The sequence below is a fragment of the Manis pentadactyla genome, chromosome 4 (assembly GCF_030020395.1).
Source record: "Manis pentadactyla isolate mManPen7 chromosome 4, mManPen7.hap1, whole genome shotgun sequence".
In the NCBI taxonomy this organism is placed as follows: domain Eukaryota; kingdom Metazoa; phylum Chordata; class Mammalia; order Pholidota; family Manidae; genus Manis; species Manis pentadactyla.
The window spans coordinates 107,103,570-107,125,942 of record NC_080022.1 but is presented as its reverse complement, the minus strand read 5'-3'; the positions used below and the strand labels follow the sequence as shown (position 1 = coordinate 107,125,942).

Genomic DNA, 22,373 nt, shown 5'->3' with positions numbered 1-22,373 from the left:
GATGACTCTGTGATGTGAAACTGTGGGCATCAAAAAATTCCAGGAAAGTTCTTTAAATTCACTAGATGAAGCATTTTAACAGTGCACCATACAATGCGCTGTATAGGAAACAAAGATGGAGGATATACCAATGATTTGTGGCAGAGCAACAGGCAGGAAGTAGTTGCTAGCAGTAGGAAATCAAGACTTGGTTAGGTTTGGTTTGAAATAACCCATATATCTCTGGAGAGAGTGGATTGTATAGCATCTGCCAGGGTAGCAAAATTAAATGGACCTTAAGTTTACAACTAATTCAGTTAATATTGAAAGTGATTAACATATTGAACAATTTGTTTTACGAAATGCTAAATGGGTTGAGGTGATTTATTCTGGAGAGGGGAAGGAGAAGTGGACCATATATTTGGTGGATTACTTTGTGGATGATGGAGGGGAAGAATAGGAGAACTGGGTAAGATTTCAAGAAGAACATCTAGTTAAGAGGAATTATCCATTAATATGGGTTGTGGATGAGTTTGTTACATGACCTTCCTTCAAAGTCTTTAAAAGCCAAGATAGTGTTTACATCTCTTGGATGGATTACATACAGTTCTTATCTGAAATAAGCTGTGGCTTAGTTGATTTCTTGAGATCTCAATAAATTCAGTGAATTGCAGCTCATTTTTGAAATAGCTGAGAATTTGGAGGTGAGAGATGACTGGGGAAGACCAGGACTAGTATGGTAGGGGCAGAGAGCTGGTCAAAAGAGAAGTGGTCTGGATACAGGACTTAGGAGAGGAGATGCTTCAGATCTGTTTTAGAGGATCTTGGGACTTGTGATTTGGACTGAGTGCCTCTGTTTGCCAGGGTCCAGGTGCCATGTGGTCCTTTAGAACTGAGAAGTAGAGAAGTGCCATATCCATGGAGATTACTTTTTAAAATTACAGAGCAATTGGCAGACTCTGGGAAACTGACCTCCTTTGCTACCAACATGTCATTTCCAGTGACTTTGTCAGAAAATAATTTGGAAGATGATAACATTCAAAACTAGGTTCATCAAACAGAACACTAACTGAGAAGACTTGGTGCTTCTGGGTATGGTTGCACTAAGGCAAACGCCCTCCATTTTCATAGAACGCCTCAGAATTTAGATGTTAGCGAGGAAATGGTTAACAAGTGAGAGGCTTGGGGGTGTCTTGCACATGGCTGAGTTTTATAGAGGACAACATGGAAGATGTTTTTAATAAGGAACCAAATTCTGAACAAGTGGCCAATGGATTATATGGTTTGCATTTGAAAGGTGAAAGGTTGTAGTAAAATACCTTTTCCGTAGCTAGACACATGGGTTCAGGATGTCTGTGAGCACACATGAGTGTAAGGCAAGGAGAGGGAGAAGAAATAAAAAGAACTGTGAGAATGTTTTCCTTGTGAGAGCTGCAGTTTTGATCATTAACCACAGCACTTTTCTGCCATCCCCTGCTCCAACTAATTCTGCATTTCTGTCTCTATCTTATTTTTTCTGCTTATCTGTCCTTCTATTTTTCTGTGTTACATTCTCTGCTTAATCCCTACTACTTTTCCATTCTTGTCATTTTTTCTTGTCTTTTCTCTCTTCTGTTTCTACTTGTTTTCTGGGTGCTGTACCCCCTCTCTGCACCTGTCTCTGATTTCTCTCTCCCTCTCTCTATCAGATATGTGTATCATAGCTCCAAGTGGATGGTGGCTGGCAATGCTGATTCCCCTGTCCCCCCAAGAGTTTATATACACCCTGATTCTCTAGCTTCTGGAGACACTTGGATGAGACAGGTGGTCAGTTTCGACAAACTCAAGCTGACCAACAATGAACTGGATGATCAAGGACATGTGAGTCAAAGAATCTCTTCTCTTTCTCCCTCCCTCTTCCTCATTTTGCTATAGAGCCAACAGGTAGAATAAACATCTCGCTGCCACTGTAATTTATTTTAAATAAGTATGCATAAAAGGTTTTTTTTCTTCTGTGAAATTTCATTACAAACCTAACATTTAGCAAATGTCTGCTATGCATCAGGTTATGTTTATCAGAGTTCTTGTATTCTAGACACTCACATTCTATGCAGGGGAGAATTCAGAGACAGAAATGCAGGACAATTAAAATACGGTGAAACAAATCACAGTATTAGGTAGAATAGCTCACAGAGTAACAGACTTAGAAAAGCAACTGAATTGACAATTCTGGCTGGTTTGTTAAGAGATTTATGAACTTAGAAGAATAGGTCTTCCCAGGTATAACTGGAGCCCCTGGTTTTCTTAATTTATCTTTGGCAATTATATGTATCCTAAATTTTCCCTAAAGGCTAGGATCCATACCGAGTACAATGGGAAGACTGAAGAAACTAAAACCATTGTTCTTATCTTTATGGAAATGACAATTTTCTGAGGAAGGAAGAGCATATGTGTGCCATCCATTTTCACATGACTAAGAAAATGTCCATAAATTAAATAACAAAGGACAAATAATAGCTTGTAGAATTTAAAGACAGCATGAACTCATGCTGAAAATTTGAAGCAGGAAGGAACAACTGTCACATAGCACAGCTTCTGAGGCCTTTCAATGGAGTGTTTTCTACTACTGGCCTATTCTATCAGAATAGTCATTCAGTATTGATTCAATTAAAAAAACTTTTTACATCCCCCGACCCATGATTGGAATACTCTGTATTATGGTTCCATGTAATGCTATGCAATCACTTAGTCCTTCCTGCCATGGGCAGGAATGCTGGTTTCCAATTTCCTGTACATCTTACCCCTTATCTTCTATAATGCTTCTATCCTATGATGTTATTTGCATGTTAACTTGAAAAGATGTAGTGACCTTAGAGTGATTCCTGGCACAATGTTTTCCCTTCTCATTTCAGATCATTCTGCATTCTATGCACAAATACCAGCCTCGAGTTCATGTGATTCGAAAAGATTTCAGCAGTGACCTTTCTCCCACCAAACCTGTCCCTGTTGGGGATGGAGTGAAAACATTCAACTTCCCTGAGACCGTGTTCACCACAGTCACAGCCTATCAGAACCAGCAGGTAACAGCTGCCTTTGAGTCTCCTGCTGCACCTGCTTTTAAAGGAGCTTATTCATGCTTTTGTTAAGAAATGCTTAGTCCTTCTACATGCTACTGAGGAGCTGGAATGAGAGACACTAGGCTTGCTGTGCACACAAGGCATTGGTGATGACAAGGGGGTAATGCTTAGTAGCAACTGGCATAGTCTAGATTTAGATCAGAAACAAGATCTTTGACTAAGAGAACTAAACCTCCTAAGTCATTTTCATGTCTCTGAACTTGTACCCATGTTCATATTCTCTCCTACATCCTGGCAAATGTTCCTCATCATTTGCAATTCCTTTGCAAGTACTGAGGCTTAATTCATTCCTTCCCTCTTATCTGCAGTTTTCCATGTTTCCCTCCACCAGGCTACATCAAAGACATTAAGCCTCTCAAACTCTATTTAAGCCCCACTGCTTCCATTTACACTTTCGATCTAAATTTACTTCCATGTGATCACCAGCCACACCCTAAGATCTCTTTGTTTTTATATAGGTAATTTGCTCATTCATTCCACAAATATTTATTGAAAACTTACAATATATTCCAATCTTGGAAGAGCAATTGAGCAGATTCCCCAAGTCAAGAAAAGTTTTAGTTGAATGAAAGACATGAAAATACATAATAATAATACAGTGGAATAATTTAATGACAGAGATGTGGACAAGGTGTTTCTTGGTATGGGGAATGACAGAAGTTTTCCTAGAAGAGTTAATGCTTTTTCTGATGTTGAGATACAGGTATGAATGAGCCAGACTAATGCAGGAGGTATGTGGATGGTGGAGGATAGAGAGGTCAAATCTAGAATTATTGTGGGCATTCTAAACAATGTTCTTTTTGGAGGAGGGTGACTAGGTGGATTTACAAATGATCTCACTTTATTTAGTTCCCTAAAAGTTGCATGTAAATGTCATTCTTTTGGAAAATTGTCTAATTAATAGGATTCTGCAGCGAATCCTTTTCTGAAACAAAGAGTTTTCCTTGTTTATTTTGCTTGAAAGTCTGCATACTTTTATTTTGGACCTGTTTGGAGCAAAATGAGCTTATACTATAATACTCAATACCTTTTGTGTTAGATACTATGCTTAATGCTCTGACAGAGAAAATAGAGGAAAAACATTCATTTAATAAATATTTATTAAGTGCCTACTATGTGCCAGGCACCTGAAGGTATGTTGTATAATCTTTGGTTCGTATAGAAAGTATTTCAATCTTTCATAGTGCATCTGGATAAGATTCCTTACATGTTCTTCACTTTTGGAGGAATTCGGCCACCATTTAGTCCACTAAATGTTAAATTTGTTGGACTTTCTTAGCAGGTGTAAAGTGTTCCTAATTTCAGACTTCACTGGTAGACACAGTATTTAAAAACTATTGAACCCTCTCAAACTCTGTAGAGAGTAAAATTGCAGATGTCATGGGGGGGGTCCTTACAGAAAACTTTAATAATCAAGATTTTTCAAGCTCTGATATATAAAATAGAGCAGCAGTATAGACATGGCCTTTGAAGGAACTGGAGCTGTAGTTAGATTAACTGTGTTATAGAAGAGGGGGGAGTCTGAGGCTGAGTTCTTCGAATAACCAACTAGATTTTTTTCCCAAGACTACCCTGGCCACCCCACCATTTTAATCATTAGTTTCTCATGAAGGCAGAGATATAATAAATATTACAACTTGAGATTTTAGTTTGTAGAGCAAACTAGAACACTGACAAATGAACATTCTACTGCTTCATTGAGATCAGTTCTAGAGGCCAGGAGGATTAGCATTTATAACCCACACTGAAACTCGAAAGCTACAATTCACCGTGATGATGAAAGGCAACCAAACAGGGGTGCCCGAAATCCCTTTCACTTCCTCTGCTTTCTCTCAAGGCAGTGTTTCTATGTCTGAGTACATCGTACAGGTATAAATATTGTGTCTATATCTGGACTGGACGGGGCAGTGGCAGTCAGGTGGAAGCAGGATACCAGGAATAAGGTCATGGGATGTGGTGGCAGACATCTAGTTTGATTTTTGACCTTTCTACTGATAAATTGTGTGGCACTGAACAAGTTTTTTAACCCCTTTCAACTTGTGTTTCCTGGTCTGAAAATGTCCTGGCCTCATAATGTTTGTTATGAGGCCTGGATGAGGGAATGTGCATAAAGTCACTGACACAAGCCTGGCATCCACTTAATAATGGTGAGCCTACATTGTGAAAGGGCTGGGTCTGTGCAGGCATGAAGGAGAGTGGGCAGTAAATTGCTCATTAAGGAGAAAGTGGATGGTTGGGTATTGGAGGAGTTGCTTTGGCTCTTGAAGTATTCTCATCGATACATAACTACTTTGATCTCTGTTCTGTTGTCATGTTGGTGAATTCATAATGTGCTGACATTTAAAATAGATGAGTCATACTCAATTCTGCCCATTTTGCAGTCAAGATAACAGCCTTTGCCTGTTTAACATGCCTCCAGTCCTTGGAAAATCAATAAGCATGATTGTTTAACATTCTCTTTGGCTGTGTAGATATGATTTAATAGAATACAGTGCTTTCTAATAAAGCAAACTAACCTCAGGTCTCTCTCCCAGGAATCTTGAGGTCTGAACCCTGTAAGTCAGAGCTATTACCTAACAATAATTTTCAGACTTGTCTTGAAGATGCCGGATAGCACAAACTGTTCTCTTTTGTGAGCTGTATTCACCTTGTTCTGTGTTTTATTTCCCTCAGCCTTCCAGAAAGAGAACAATTAATATTTTATGGCAAAAATGTTTAATTTATATATATATATATATATATATATATATATATATATATATATATATGTATCTTTTTAAGGGACCAGTTAGGAGGCCTATGAGAGAGTAAAGAGGCAAAAAAATGTCCATGGTAGGGTTTCATTTTTCTCAGGAACTTGTTTGGAAGAACACAATGAAGGAAGGGCAATAAAGGGAATAGAATTGGAAAAAAATGATACCCAATCTTCTGAAGGAAAGACAGTGTTTTATTCCAGAAAGCAGTGGGCAAGATATTTGGAGACCTGAGTTTTAGTCTTAAAATCCCGCTAGCTACCAATGTCACTTTGAACTATTTTGTCTTTCTGGGCTTCAATTTGTTTTTCAGGAAAATGAGCAGTTGGTCCTATACTTTCTAACTCTCTGTTAGCTCTGAAAATATAATTTCTCCCTCCTTTCCCTCCTTTTTTTTTTATGCACAATTTTCAGTGAGTGTTGGGAGCAATGTATTATTATCAAACAGAAGCACTGACACATGATTTTCAAATACTGAAAATTATTAGAGTGTTCATATCTGTCACATTTTTTTTAACCCCCACAATATTCTAGACCAGTACAGTTTTAGCAAGTCCACGTTTGAGAGGTGGGAACATGGTGTTTTGTTGCTGGGAAACAAAATCTTCAAAGATGCTATTCATTTGTTACTTCTCCCAAGTCCTCTCTACTGTTAAAGCCTGTTGGCTTCCATCTTGTCACCGAGGATGGATGTCCCACTTTCACCGTATCCAATCTGCCACTAAACTGTTGTTTCTACTGATGAAATATTTTCTACCCTGTAGTCTCATTGCTTCTGCCTTGTCCTGGACCTGCCCTCCTTGGACTGTAGTGATAGCTTCCAGCTGAGTTGCCTGGATGGCAAGCTTAATGTCTCATGAGCCATCACATATATTCATTGCTGGGTGGATCTTCCTAAAGCACAACTCTGATGGCATCATTTCTCTGTCAAAAATTGTCAATCACTCCTCAGTCACTAGGGACTTAAGTCCAGGGTCCCAAGTTAAGGTCCTCTATGGTTAATTACCAGCTACATTTCTAGGTTCTTGTTCCATCAGTCCTCATCATGCATTCACAAGAGCTCAGCAGTCTGGTTAGAGTTTTACCATTGTTTCTATGCCATGAATGCCTTGCTTTGTCTTCTGCTGCTGTATTTCCAGGAATGCTTTTTACCTTCATCTTTGTCTGTCTAGATTCCCTCTCTTCTTCAAGTTCAGGGTGATTACAGTCCCCTATGAGTTTCCTTACATTTTTCAGCTGCAAATGGTCCTCCCCTCATGGAATTGTTAGTGCACTGTGCCTCTGTCATGATTCTTATCATATTCTAACCTGTTCATGTGTCCAATCTTCCTCTCAATATTTTGAGGTTTTTGAGAATAAAAGTTGTACCTCTACAAAAACCAGTGTGATATGGTGGAAAACACCAGGTCAAAGTTAAGTTCTAGAACAAAGCCTGCAGATGATGGACTGGGCTGCCTTTGATAAATCACTCCTTCTCATTTGCAAACTGATAGTTTGATCTGAATCAGTGCTTCTCTGTCACCAGCCTATGGAGAAGCTTTTTATAGTCTGCTTATAGAGGAGAAAATAAAGACCGTATAGGAACTTTTTATACATGTAAACATTGATTTTAATGTACTGCACATTATTTTGTCCTTTTTACTTTTTTGAAACTAAAATGGCATTCAATTTATGAAATATTGGTGGCAGGAGATAATAGATAGATGTGAACTCTATTCATTTGGTAGAATAAAAAATTGGAATGTCAATGTCAATCACTTAAATGTGGTAATGGGGGCATTGAATTGGCCTATGGAATTTTGAAGACCAGAAACTACTAACCAAGAAGGACTCTTCCATTTCCATAATTCTAAGGTATCTGTGTCTGCCCTATAGTGTACAGCACTGAATGTATGCTTGGAAAATGACCTAATGTCTGATGAGCCATCACACGTCTACTACTATTTGCTTATTTATCTGTGGTTCTGATCCTTTGGATGTAAGTAGTAGTGAAGTGTGAAGAAAGTTTCTGTTTTCAGGAAATACTTAATACTTTTCTTTCCCTCTTTCCCATTCCTTCCTCCCACCCTTACTGACTGACCCACAGACTCCCAGGGCTGCTAGCATACTGAACTTATTATTACTATTATTTGCTTTTGGAGTGGCAGGCCTATGGCAGAGAGGAAGGTACACCACATCCAGAATCTCATTGCAGAGAATAAGGTGGTAGAAGTGGGAATAAAGGTGACTCTACATTTTAAGCTTTTTCTTGGAAGAAGCTGATGCCAACATGTTCTCATGGAGTTAGCAGGAAATTTCCATTGCAGAATCTTTGTCTTCTTTTTTTTTTAGAGGGCATCTCTCATATTTATTGATCAAATGGTTGTTAACAACAATAAAATTCTGCATAGGGGACTCAATGCATAGTCATTAAACAACCCCAAGCCTATATCTCAACAGTCTCCAATCTTCTGAAGCATAACAAACAAGTTCTTACATGGTGAACAAGGTCTTACATAGTGAATAAGTTCTTACATGGGGAACAGTGCAAGGGCAGTCACCACAGAAACTTTCGGTTTTGATCACACATCATGAACTATAAACAATCAAGTCAGATATGATTATTTATTTGGTTTTTATACCTTGATTTATATGTGAATCCCACATTTCTCCCTTATTATTATTATTATTTTTTTAATAAAATGCTGAAGTGGTAGGTAGATGCAAGATAAAGGTAGACAACATAATTTACTGCTGTAAGAGGGCAAATGTAGATAATCAGGTCTGGGCCTATAGACTAAGTATTAATCCAAGCTAGACAAGGGCAACAAAACATCCACGGATGCAGAAGATTTCTCTCAAAACAGGGGGGGGAGGTTCTAAGCCTCACCTCTGTTGATCCCCAATTTCTCACCTGATGACCCCCCTGCGACTGTGCCTGTCTTAGGTTGTTCCTCCCTTGAGGAATCCTACCCGTCTCTGGCTAACCAGTCATCTTCCTGGGCCATACAGGGAAATGTAAAGTTGGTAAGTGAGAGAGAAGCAATATTGTTTGAAAAGGTTAGCTTTTTACTTCTTTGCAGATTTATGCCCTGTGGCTTCTATGCCCAGCATTTGTCTTGAGGTATCTTTACCACTTGGAAGAATTATGATACTTGGTAATTTCGATATGAGGCACGAATTCTACTTAAGGGTTGTAATTAGGAAGAAAGAAGAAAAGCTATAGAAGTAGTAGACGGAAGAAAACATGGGAAGATTGATTATTTCTTTGGCATATCTTCTTGTAGAGTAACATAAGCATGTATAGGTTTTCAACTACTAATTAAATTGTGTACACACATTAACATAATAGGAATACAGCTACATAACCAAAGCATACCTACAATTACCAGCCATATCCAGTGAAACCAAGAAAACCAGTTAGGAACCCTAGGCATTTGTGAAAACTTATCAATGATATGATGGATATTGTCTAACTGAATTTGAATAGTTTGAGAAAAATCAGACAAATTAAAACAACACATTCCTGGGAACTGTTCACATCCCATATGTTCTTTTAACAGTAGATAGTCTGTAGTCGTAAGATTTTGGAGCGCTGCAACTTGCACTTCTCCTAATTCTTGGTTGAGTTCCAACAGTATAGATCCAGTCAAATTTGTTGTTTTACTGTATGCACAGGCCAGCTTAGATATCTCCTTCTTCATTCCAATGGCAAGTCCAGGAACCAGTGGGATGAATGCAGCTACAACTGCAATAACGCCAGGATCTTTGTTGAAGTTTTTTGATGATCATCTTCTGGAATGACTCTTCCAGAGAATGTTGATGTTGGAAGTTCTTCTTCATATCATATCTTAATTCATTTTCTGGGTAGCCAAATTAGGCTTTGATCCTCTGTATAAACACAAACAAACCGTTTGCCCACACTTTGATATGCCCTTTATACCATTGTGAAGAACTTATTGGAGATCACCACACAGGAACTGCTTTTTTTTTTTAAGAGAAAAGAATATTATCAGAAAAATGTACTTCCATAGCAGATCATCTGACACCCTTTAAATGATCAAAATTAAGGATATTTAAAGCATGCATTAATTGTTGATTTGCAGTTAGTTTTATCCTATCAGGGACTAATCCCCCTTTTCTTTCTTTTCTTTTTTGTTATCATTAATCTACAATTACATGAAGAATATTATGTTTACTAGGCTCTCCCCTATACCAGGTCCCTCCCACAAACCCCTTTACAGTCACTGTCCATCAGCATAGCAAAATGTTATAGAATCACTACTTCTCTTCTCTGTGTTGTACAGCCCTCCCCTTTCTCCCACCCACCCCCATTATGCATGCTAATCATAATATCCCCTTTCTTCTTCCCCCCCCGTATCCCTCCCTACCCACCCATCCTCCCCAGTCCCTTTCCCTTTGGTACCTGTTAGTCCATTCTTGGGTTCTGTGATTCTGCTGCTGTTTTGTTCCTTCAGTTTTTCCTTTGTTCTTATACTCCACAGATGAGTGAAAACATTTGGTATTTCTCTTTCTCTGCTTGGCTTATTTCACTGAGCATAATACCATCTAGCTCCATCCATGTTGTTGCAAATGGTAGGATTTGTTTTCTTCTTATGGCTGAATAATATTCCATTGTGTATATGTACCACATCTTCTTTATCCATTCGTCTACTGATGAACACTTAGGTTGCTTGCAATTCTTTGCTATTGTAAATAGTGCTGTGATAAACATAGGGGTTCATCTGTCTTTATCAAACTTGAGTACTGCATTCTTAGGGTAAATTTCTAGGAGTGGAATTCCTGGGTCAAATGGTAAGTCTATTTTGAGCATTTTGAGGAACCTCCATACTGCTTTCCACAATGGTTGAACTAATTTACATTCCCACCAGCAATGTAGGAGGGTTCCCCTTTCTCCACAACCTCGCCAACATTTGTTGTTGTTTGTCTTTTGGATGGTAGCCATCCTTACTGGTGTGAGGTGATACCTCATTGTGCTTTAAATTTGCATTTCTCTGATGACAAGCAATGTGGAGCATCTTCTCATGTGTCTGTTGGCCATCTGTATTTCTCTTTTGGATAACTGTTCAGTTCCTCTGCCCATTTTTTAATTGGATTATTTGTTTTTTGTTTGTTGAGGTGTGTGAGCTCATTATATATTTTGGATGTAAAGCCTTTATCGGATCTGTTGTTTACAAATATATTCTTCCATACTGTAGGGTACCTTTTTGTTCTATTGATGGTGTCTTTTGCTGTACAGAAGCTTTTCAGCTTAATATAGTCCCACTTGTTCATTTTTGCTTTTGTTTTCCTTGCCTGGGGAGAAATGTTCAAGAAGAGGTCACTGATGTTTATGTCTAAGAGATTTTTACCTATTTTTTTTCTAAGAGTTTTGTGGTTTCATGACTTACATTCAGGTCTTTGATCCATTTTGAATTTACTTTTGTGTATGGGGTTAGACAATGGTCCAGTTTCATTCTCCTACATGTAGCTGTCCAGTTTTGCCAGTACCATCTGTTGAAGAGACTGTCATTTCCCCATTGTATGTCCATGGCTCCTTTATCAAGTATTAATTGACCATATATGCTTGGGTTAATGTCTGGAGTCTCTAATCTGTTCCACTGGTCTGTGGCTCTGTTCTTGTGCCAGTACCAAATTGTCTTGATTACTATGGCTTGTAGTAGAGCTTGAAGTTGGGGAGTGAGATCCCCCTTACTTTATTCTTCTTTCTCAGGATTGCTTTGGCTATTCGGGGTCTTTGGTGTTTCCATATGAATTTTTGAACTATTTGTTCCAGTTTGTTGAAGAATGTTGCTGGTAATTTGATAGGAGTTGCATCAAATTTATATATTGCTTTGGGCAGGATGGCCATTTTGATGATATTAATTCTTCCTAGCCATGAGCATGGGATGTGTTTCCATTTGTTAGTGTCCCCTTTAATTTCTCTTAAGAGTGACTTGTAGTTTTCAGGGTACAGGTCTTTCACTTTTTTGGTTAGGTTTATTCTTAGGTATTTTATTCTTTTTGATGCAATTGTGAATGGAGTTGTTTTCCTGATTTCTCTTTCTATTGGTTCATTGTTAGTGTATAGGAAAGCCACAGATTTCTGTGTGTTAATTTTGCATCCTTTAACTTTGCTGAATTCTGATATCAGTTCTAGTAGTTTTGGAGTGGAGTCTTTAGGGTTTTTTATGTACAATATCATGCCATCTGCAAATAGTGAAAGTTTAACTTCTTCTTTACCAATCTGGATTCCTTGTATTTCTTTGTTTTATCTGATTGCCATGGCTAGGACCTCCAGTACTATGTTAAATAACAGTGGGGAGAGTGGTCACTCCTGTTTAGTTCCCGATCTCAGAGGAAAAGCTTTCAGCTTCTCGCTTTTCAGTATGATGTTGGCTGTGGGTTTATCATAGATGGCCTTTATTATGTTGAGGTACTTGCCCTCTATTCCCATTTTGCTGAGAGTTTTTATCATGAATGTATGTTAAGTTTTGTCAAATGCTTTTTCAGCCTCTATGGAGATGATCATGTGGTTTTTGTCTTTCTTTTTGTTGATGTGGTGGATGATGTTGGTGGATTTTTGAATGTTGTACCATCCTTGCATCCCTGGGATGAATCCCACTTGGTCATGGTGTATGATCCTTTTGATATATTTTTGAATTCGGTTTGCTAATATTTTATTGAGTATTTTTGCATCTACATTCATCAGGGATATTGGTCTGCAGTTTTCTTTTTTGGTGGGGTCTTTGCCTGGTTTTGGTATTAGGGTGATGTTGGCTTCATAGAATGAGTTTGGGAGTATTCCCTCCTCTTCTATTCTTTGGAAAACTTTAAAGAGAATGGTTATTATGTCTTCTCTGTGTGTCTGATAAAATTCTGAGGTAAATCCTTCTGACCCGGGGGTTTTGTTCTTGGGTAGTTTTTTGATTACTGTTTCAATTTCTTTGCTTGTAATTGGTTTATTTAACTTTTGTGTCTCTTCCTTGGTCAGTCTCGGAAGGTTGTATTTTTCTAGGAAGTTGTCCATTTCTTCTAGGTTTTCTAGCTTGTTGGCATATAGGTTTTCACAGTAGTCTTTAATAATTCTTTGTATTTCTGTGGAGTCTGTCGTGATTATTCCATTCTCATTTCTGATTCTGTTGATTTGTGTTGATTCTATTTTTCTCTTTTTTTTTTTAAATAATTATTTTTTATTGAAGGGTAGTTGACGCACAGTATTACATTACATTAGTTTCAAGTGTACAACAAAGTGATAAAACATTTATATACATAATTCTAGGTTCCAGCTATCACCCTACCAAGCTGTTACAATATCTTGACTATATTCCTTATGCTATACATTACATCCCGGTTACTTATTCATTTTACCATTGGAAGTCTGTCCTTTTTTATTTATTTATTTATATTTATTTATTTATTTATTTTTTGTGAGGGCATCTCTCATATTTATTGATCAAATGGTTGTTAACGACAATAAAATTCTGTATAGGGGAGTCAATGCTCAATGCACAATCATTAATAAACCCCAAGCCTAATTTTCGTCAGTCTCCAATCTTCTGAAGCATAACAAACAAGTTCTTACATGTAGAACAAATTCTTACATAATGAATAAGTTACATAGTGAACAGTACAAGGGCAGCCATCACAGAAACTTTCGGTTTTGCTCATGCATTATGAACTATAAACAATCAGTTCAAATATGAATACTCATTTGGTTTTTATACTTGATTTATATGTGGATACCACATTTCTCTCTTTATTATTATTATTTTTAATAAAATGCTGAAGTGGTAGGTAGATACAAGATAAAGGTAGAAAACATAGTTTAGTGTTGTAAGAGAGCAAATGTAGATGATCAGGTGTGTGCCTGTAGACTATGTGTTAATCCAAGCTAGACAAGGGCAATAAAACATCCAAGTATGCAGAAGATTTCTCTCAGAACAGGGGGGGTGAGGTTCTAAGCCTCACCTCTGTTGATCCCCAATTTCTCACCTGATGGCCCCCCTGCGACTGTGCCTGTCTTAGGTTGTTCCTCCCTTGAGGAATCTTACCCGTCTCTGGCTAACCAGTCATCTTCCGGGGCCATACAGGGAAATGTAAAGTTGGTAAGTGAGAGAGAAGCCTTACTGTTTGAAAAGGTTAGCTTTTTACTTCTTTGCATATTTATGCCCTGTGGCTTCTATGCCCAGCATTTGTCTTGAGGTATCTTTACCACTTGGAAGAATTATGATACTCGGTAAATTTGATATGAGGCACGAATTCTATTTAAGGGTTGTAATTAGGAAGGAAGAAGAAAAGCTATAGAAGTAGCAGGCGGAAGAAAACATGGGAAGATTGATTACTTCTTTGACATATCTTCTTGTAGAGTAACTTCAGCATGTATAGGTTTTAAGCTACTACTTAAATTGCGCACACACACATTAACATAATAGGAGTATAGTTACATAACCAAAGCATACCTGTAATTACCAGCCATCTCCAGTGAAACCAAGAAAACCAGTTAGGCACCTTAGGCATTTGTGAAAACTTATCTATGATATGGTGGATATTATCCAACTGAACTTGAACAGTCTGAGAGAAATCAGACAAATTAAAACAACCAATTCTTGGGGAATGTTCACATCCCTTATGTTCTTTTAACAGTAAATAGTCTGTAGTTGTAAGATTTTGGAGCGCTACAATTTGCACTTCTCCTAATTCTTGGTTGAGTTCCAACAGTATAGATCCAGTCAAATTTGTTGTTTTACTGTATGCACAGGCCAGCTTAGATATCTCCTTCCTCATTCCCATGGCAAGTCCAGGAGCTGGTGGGATGAGTGCATCTACAGCTGTAGCAGTGCGTGGATCTTTGTTGGGGTTTTTTGATGATCATCTTCTGTCATGAGTCTTCCCGAGAGTGCTGATGTTGGAAGTTCTTTTTCATATCGTATCTTAGTTCATTTTTGGGGTAGCCCAATTAGGCTTTGATCTTCTGTATAAACGCAAACAGACCCTTTGCCTATACTTTTATATGCCCTTTATACCCTTGTGTAGAACTCATTGGAGGTTACCACACAGGAACTGCCCCCTTTTTTTTTTTTTTTTGGTATCACTAATCTACACTTACATGACGAATATTATATTTACTAGGCTCTCCCCTATACCAGGTCTCCCCTATAAACCCTTTTACAGTCACTGTCCATCAGCATAGCAAAATGTTGTAGAATCACTACTTGCCTTCTCTGTGTTGTACAGCCCTCCCTTTTCTCCTACCCCCCCATGCATGCTAATCTTAATAACCCCCTACTTCTCCCCCCCCTTATCCCTCCCTACCCACCCATCCTCCCCAGTCCCTTTCCCTTTGGTACCTGTTAGTCCATTCTTGAGTTCTGTGATTCTGCTGCTGTTTTGTTCCTTCAGTTTTTCCTTTGTTCTTATATTCCACAGATAAGTGAAATCATTTGGTATTTCTCTTTCTCCGCTTGGCTTGTTTCACTGAGCATAATACCCTCCAGCTCCATCCATGTTGCTGCAAATGATTGGATTTGCCCTTTTCTTATGGCTGAGTAGTATTCCATTGTGTATATGTACCACATCTTCTTTATGCATTCATATATCGATGGACATTTAGGTTGCTTCCAATTCTTGGCTATTGTAAATAGTGCTGTGATAAACATAGGGGTGCATCTGTCTATCTCAAACTTGATTGCTGTGTTTTTAGGGTAAATTCCTAGGAGTGGAATTCCTGGGTCAAATGGTAAGTCTGTTTTCAGCATTTTGATGTACCTCCATACTGCTTTCCACAATGGTTGAACTAACTTACATTCCCACCAGCAGTGTAGGAGGGTTCCCCTTTCTCCACAGCCTCGCCAACATTTGTTGTTGTTTGTCTTTTGGATGGCAGCCATCCTTACTGGTGTGAGGTGATACCTCATTGTAGTTTTAATTTGCATTTCTCTGATAATTAGTGATGTGGAGCATCTTTTCATGTGTCTGTTGGCCATCTGTATTTCTTTTTTGGAGAACTGTCTGTTCAGTTCCTCTGCCCATTTTTTAATTGGGTTATTTGTTTTTTGTTTGTTGAGGCGTGTGAGCTCTTTATATATTCTGGACGTGAAGCCTTTATCGGATGTGTCATTTTCAAATATATTCTCCCATACTGTAGGGATCCTTTTTGTTCTATTGGTGGTGTCTTTTGCTGTACAGAAGCTTTTCAGCTTAATATAGTCCCACTTACTTATTTTTGCTGTTGTTTTCCTTGACCGGGGAGATATGTTCAAGAAGAGGTCACTCATGTTTTTGTCTAAGAGGTTTTTGCCTATGTTTTCTTCCAAGAGTTTAATGGTTTCATGGCTTACATTCAGGTCTTTCATCCATTTTGAGTTTACTTTTGTATATGGGGTTAGACAATGGTCCAGTTTCATTCTCCTACGTGTAGCTGTCCAGTTTTGCCAGCACCACCTGTTGAAGAGACTGTCATTTTGCCATTGTATGTCCATGGCTCCTTTATCAAATATTAATTGACCATATATGTCTGGGTTAATGTCTGGATTCTCTAGTCTGTTCCATTGGTCTGTGGCTCTGCTCTTGTGCCAGTACCAAATTGTCTTGATTACTATGGCTTTATAGTAGAGCTTGAAGTTGGGGAGTGAGATCCCCCCTACTTTATTCTTCTTTCTCAGGATTGCTTTGGCTATTCGGGGTCTTTGGTGTTTCCATATGAATTTTTGAATTATTTGTTCCAGTTCATTGAAGAATGTTGCTGGTAGTTTCATAGGGATTGCATCAAATTCTTTTTCTCTTAATAAGTTTGGCTAGAGGCTTATCTATTTTGTTTATTTTCTCAAAGAACCAGCTCTTGGTTTCATTGATTTTTGCTATTGTTTTATTCTTCTCAATTTTGTTTATTTCTTCTCTGATCTTTATTATGTCCCTCCTTCTGCTGACTTTAGGCCTCACTTGTTCTTCTCTTTCCAGTTTCGATAATTGTGATGTTAGACTATTCATTTGGGATTGTTCTTCCTTCCTCAAGTGTGCCTGGATTGCTATATACTTTCCTCTTAAGACTGCTTTCGCTGTGTCCCACAGAAGTTGGGGCTTTGTGTTGTTGTTGTCATTTGTTTCCATATATTCCTTGATCTCTATTTTAATTTGTTCATTGATCGATTGATTATTAGGAGCATGTTGTTAAGCCTCCATGTGTTTGTGAGCCTTTTTGCTTTCTTTGTAGAATTTATTTCTAGTTTTATACCTATGTGGTCTGAAAAGTTGGTAGGTAGAATTTCAATCTTTTGGATTTTACTGAGGCTCTTTTTGTGAGCTAGTATGTGGTCTATTCTGGAGAATATTCCATGTGCACTTGAGAAGAATGTGTATCCTGTTGCTTTTGGATGTAGAGTTCTGTAGATGTCTATTAGGTCCATCTGTTCTAGCGTGTTGTTCAGTGCCTCCGTGTCCTTACTTACTTTCTCCTCAGTGGATCTATCCTTTGGGGTGAGTGGCATGTTGAAGTCTCCTAAAATCAATGCATTGCATTCTATTTCCCCCTTTAGTTCTGTTAATATTTGTTTCACATATGCTGGTGCTCCTGTTTTGGGTGCATATATATTTAGAATGGTTATATCCTCTTGTTGGACTGAGCTCTTTATCATTATGTAATGTCCTTCTTTATCTCTTGTTACTTTCTTTTTTTGAAATCTATTTTGTGTGATATTAGTACTGCAACCCCTGCTTTCTTCTCTCTGTTGTTTACCTAAAATAGGTTTTTCCATCCCTTGACTTTTAGTCTTTGCACATCTTTGGGTTTGAGGTGAGTATCTTGTAAACAGCATATAGATGGGTCTTGCCATTTTATCCTTTCTATTACTCTGTGTCTTTTGATTGGTGCATTTAGTCCATTTACATTTAGGGTGACTATTGAAAGATATGTACTTATTGCCATTGCAGGCTTTAGATTCGTGGTTACCAAAGGTTCAAGGTTAGCCTCTTTAGTATCTTACTCCCTAACTTAGCTTGCTTATTGAGCTGTTATATACACTGTCTGTGGAGATTCTTTTCTTTTCTCCCTTCTTATTCCTCCTCCTCCAATCTTTATGTGTTGGTTGTTTTATTCTGTGCTCTTTCGTGTTTCCTTTAACTGCTTTTAGTGGGTAGTTGATTTTATTTTTTTGCCTTTATTTAGTATTTGGTTGGTCTGCTTTCTTTACTGTGATTTTATTTTCTCTGGTGACATTTGTTTAGTTTTAGGAGTGCTCCCGTCTAGCACAGTTCCTCTAAAATACCCTGTAGAGGCGGTTTGTGGGAGTCAAATTCCCTCAACTTTTGCTTGTCTGGGAATTGTTTAATCCTTCCATCATATTTATATGATAATCGTGCTGGATACAGTATCCTTGGTTCAAGCCCTTCTGTTTCATTGCATTTAATATATTATGCCATTCTCTTCTGGCCTGTAAGGTTTCTGTTGAGAAGTCTGATGATAGCCTGGTGGGTTTTCCTTTATAGGTGACCTTTTTCTCTCTAGCTGCCTTTAAAACTCTTTCTTTGTCCTTGATCTTTGCCATTTCAATTATTATGTTTCTTGGTGTTGTCCTCCTTGGGTCCTTTCTGTTGGGAGTTCTGTGTATTTCCGTGGTCTGTTCAATTATTTGCTCCCCCAGTTTGGGGATATTTTCAGCAATTATTTCTTCAAAGGCACTTTCTTTCCTTTTTTCTCTCTGTTCTTCTTCTGGTACCCCTATAATACGGATATTGTTCCTTTTGGATTGGTCACACAGTTCTCTTAATATTGTTTCATTCCTGGAGATCCTTTTATCTCTCTCTATGTCAGCTTCTATGCATTCCTGTTCTCTGGTTTCTATTCCATCAATGGCCTCTTACATCTTATCCATTCTGCTCATAAATCCTTCCAGAGTTTGTTTCACTTCTGTAATCTCCTTCCGGATGCCTGTAATCTCGCTCCGGGCTGTAATCTCCCTCCGGACTTCATCCCATTTCTCTTGTGTATTTCTCTGCATCTCTGTTAGCATGTTTATGATTCTTATTTTGAATTCTTTTTCAGGAAGACTGGTTAGGTCTGTCTCCTTCTCTGGTGTTGTCTCTGTGATCTTTGTCTGCCTGTAGCTTTGCCTTTTCATGGTGATAGGAATAGTCTGCAGAACTGGGACGAGTGACGGCTGGAAGAACTTCCCTTCTTGTTGGTTTGTGGCCCTCCTCTCCTGGGAGAACAGCGACCTCTAGTGGCTTGTGCTGGGCAGCTGCGCACAGCCAGGGCTTCTGCTTCCTGCCCGGCTGCTATGGAGTTTATCTCCGCTGTTGCTGTGGGCGTGGCTTGCCTTGGGCGGCGGCTCCGATATGGTGGAGCCGCGTTGGAGGGGGAGCAGCCGGGAGGCTATTTATCTCCATGAGGGGCCTCTGTGCTCCCTGCTCCCCAGGGGGTTAGAGTGCCCAGAGTTCCCCCAATTCCCTGCCGCTGGACTAAGTGTCTCAGGATGTTTCTGTCTGGCTTTGGGGTCCCTGTCCCTTTAAGACTTCCAGAAAGCACTTGCAAAAAAAAAAAAAAGCCACTTGCTTTTCTTTGTCCCCAGGGTGCCAGCCTCAGTGACCTGCTCACAGATCTTGCTACCCTGTTTCCATAGTATCCAGGACCCCACGCATGCACTGTGTCTGCGCTTTGGTGCGGATGACTAGGGCTGGGTGTTTAGCAGTCCTGGGCTCCCTCTCCCTCCCCACTCTGACTCCTCTCCTCCCGCCCAGAGCTGGGGTGAGGGCCCCTCAGGTCCCGCCGGGCTGGGGCTTGTATCTTACCCCCTTCGCGAGGCGCTGGTTTCTCGCAGGTGTGGATATGGTCTGGATGTTGTCCTGTGTCCTCTGGTCTCTCTTCTAGGAAGAGTTGTCTTTGTTATATTTTCATAAATGTATGTGGTTTTGGGAGGAGATTTCCAGTGCTCTACTCATGCCGCCATCTTGGCTCCACCTCCAGAATCTTTCTCTTCTTTAAGGTAAAAAGATTGCTGATCTTTGATTTTTTTTTCCAAACAGGAAACTAGATTTCAGAAAGACACACCCTGTTCTCCTCAGGTAACACAGTCTTATTTCTTGATGACAATTTGCTACATGAACCAGATAGGAAGTCTGAAACCACAGCCAGGTTTGTGTTAGCAAATCTAATAGGATTTTTGAGCTGCTCATTATATCCTAAACTATTGAGGTAGTTTTGCTTGAACTTTCCCATCAAATCAGTACAGAATTCTTTTTCATATGGGCTAAAATATTTTTAAAAAGCCTGATGGAATATCTTTCAAACAATATGGTAAAAAAATAAGAATTTTCAGCCTTGGTACTGTAAAATCGTACTCAGGATGATCAACTTTCATTTTCTTTGTAGGTTGTGCTACTATATCTGCACTGTGCTTTGTGAGACAGTCCTCTTTTATTAACTGCGTCTATGTTACTGGGCAGAAAAGTGAGTGAAAATGAGTAAAGTTAATGGTGGCAAGCCAGCAGCCACCCCCTCTTCAATAACTCAGACTACACAAGTCAGTATAAGGTTATGGAAATAAAATCAGTGTAGAAAAATACTTCCATTCCTCTGCATGTTCCATGTCTCCTCATTATCACTGGATGCAGTTTGAACATGACTGCTGTAGAACAGATTTATCTACACAGGAAGTTACTAATAGACCTTGTTCTGACTAGAAGGACTTTTAAAACTTTTGCCTGTAATGACTGCAGTGAACACAAGTAGGATCGAAAGAGTTGTTTGGTCTATATACTCTAAGGCTTGTGATGGCTTTGGGACTTGTGATGCCTATTTCCCACATGAACATTCATTCACTTATTCACTTATTCATTCATTGAATAAATATTCATTGGGCATGAATAACATGTCTATTTAGGTTATTGATAAAATGGTATTTAAAATAGACATGGTTCCCACCTCTAGTGCAGGTCAAGAGACAGATAGTAAATACGTAAACAGCAAAATAAATGTTTAACTACCAACTGGGTTAAGAGCAAAGAAAGAATTAAAGAGGGCATAGTTACAAAGAGTAGCAGGAGTATCCTGTTTTGGAGGGATGATCAGGAAGACCTCTCTCAGGAGACAACATTTCGACAGAGACTTAGGATAAAGAGTCAGTTTGGTAAAGAATAGAGAGAAGAGCATCTTTGTCTGGGGTAGAGTGAGTGTGAAGGGCCTGAGCAAGGAAAGAGCTTGGCACATTCCAGCACTGAGAGCAGTTTGGCTAGAGCCTGTGGACCAGGGGCAGAGGACTGTGGGTAGGGATGGAGAGGTAGGCAGGAGCCAGGGCATGCTGGGCCTGCAAGGCCAGGCAAGGGGATGTGTTTGAATTCTGAGTACAGTAGTAGCCACTGAAGAGGATAACATGATCCAATTATGCATTAACAAAGATCAGTTTGGTTGCTGTGGAGAGAGGAGATTGGACAGGCACAAGTCTGGAAGAGGGAGATCGGCTTGAAGGTTATTTAGAGTAGTTTAGTCAAAGATGATAGGACCTGGTCTAAGGTGGGAGGTGGAGATTGACGGCTATATCTGGGTCTAATTGATAAGCATGATTATTAACTATTCAAATGAGCTGTTCTTGGGCCTCACTGTCTCTGCCGTGGGTGATCTGGTCTGGCCTGGCCCATGGGGCCCTCGTGTGGAGACACATCACTGACAGGAGACTGCTGAACTCGGGCGCCTGTGTTCTTGCCTCAGCAGGACCAACTAGGCCTCCCCAGCTCAGCCTCATCTCAGTTTCATCCAGGTCCTCTGTTTGGCTCCTGCTTCAGCTGTAGCGCCTCTGTGTGGGGTCACCCTGCCTTCCCTGTCATGGCATGCAGGGACCTCTGAGTCCCTGTCCCACCACAACAGGCAATGGGAAGCCTGGAGGTGCTGACCCAAGCCTCTTCCTGCTTTACCAGACCAGGCAGCAGTTTTACTTTGAGGTTGTCAGCTCCATGTGTGTGTCTGGATTCTGGTTTGAGTCAGGGGAGCTAAGGGACATGGAAGTCTGACTATTTGCTTCTCTGTTGTCTGTCTCCTCTTTTGTCATACTCTACTGAGGTGGAAAGTGAGGATTTTCTCTACCTGGTAAGAATTTACCTTATATCACATCCTTGTCCTCCAAAGGAGAGCAAGCTTTATATTCCAGCTGTCATTTATGTCCTTTTCTACAGTATAGAAGATACTCTTAAGACCTGAGTCTACCAGGCTGGCCCTTGTATGGGGACCATGGGACTATTAGAAACTGAGGATTATTGAGATTGCGAATACATTGGTTCATTTCTCCAAAATACTGTCCGTGTTACTCGTGGTATTTGTAGGCACAGCCGAAGTCGTCAGCACAAGCTAACTGGGATCATAGTTTGGCTTCTCTAGCTGAAATTGCTCTCTTCTGCCCATAGGGTATCCAAGTGCCTAAGTGGGGTAATAGAGGCTTTCCATGGTGTGGCCTAGGGCAGCCTCCCTAGCTTTCTCTCATGTACCTGCCCGGGCCCAGTGCTCTGGTCAAAACCCAGTGTTTCTTGAGTGTGCTTCATTCTTCCCCACTTCAATGCTCTG

At 39.5% G+C, this 22,373-nt stretch overlaps 1 protein-coding gene across 5 annotated transcripts in view; it reads left to right on the top strand.

The window, feature by feature from the left end:
* TBX15 (T-box transcription factor 15) overlaps nucleotides 1-22,373 on the top strand; it is a 118,784-nt gene that overhangs the window by 67,231 nt on the left and 29,180 nt on the right. For all 5 annotated transcript variants that reach the window (XM_057500596.1, XM_057500595.1, XM_036924443.2 and 2 more), the window contains 2 exons: nucleotides 1,668-1,839; nucleotides 2,871-3,038. In XM_057500596.1, the coding sequence (XP_057356579.1) occupies nucleotides 1,668-1,839; nucleotides 2,871-3,038 (340 nt within the window). The remainder of the gene's footprint in view (nucleotides 1-1,667; nucleotides 1,840-2,870; nucleotides 3,039-22,373) is intronic.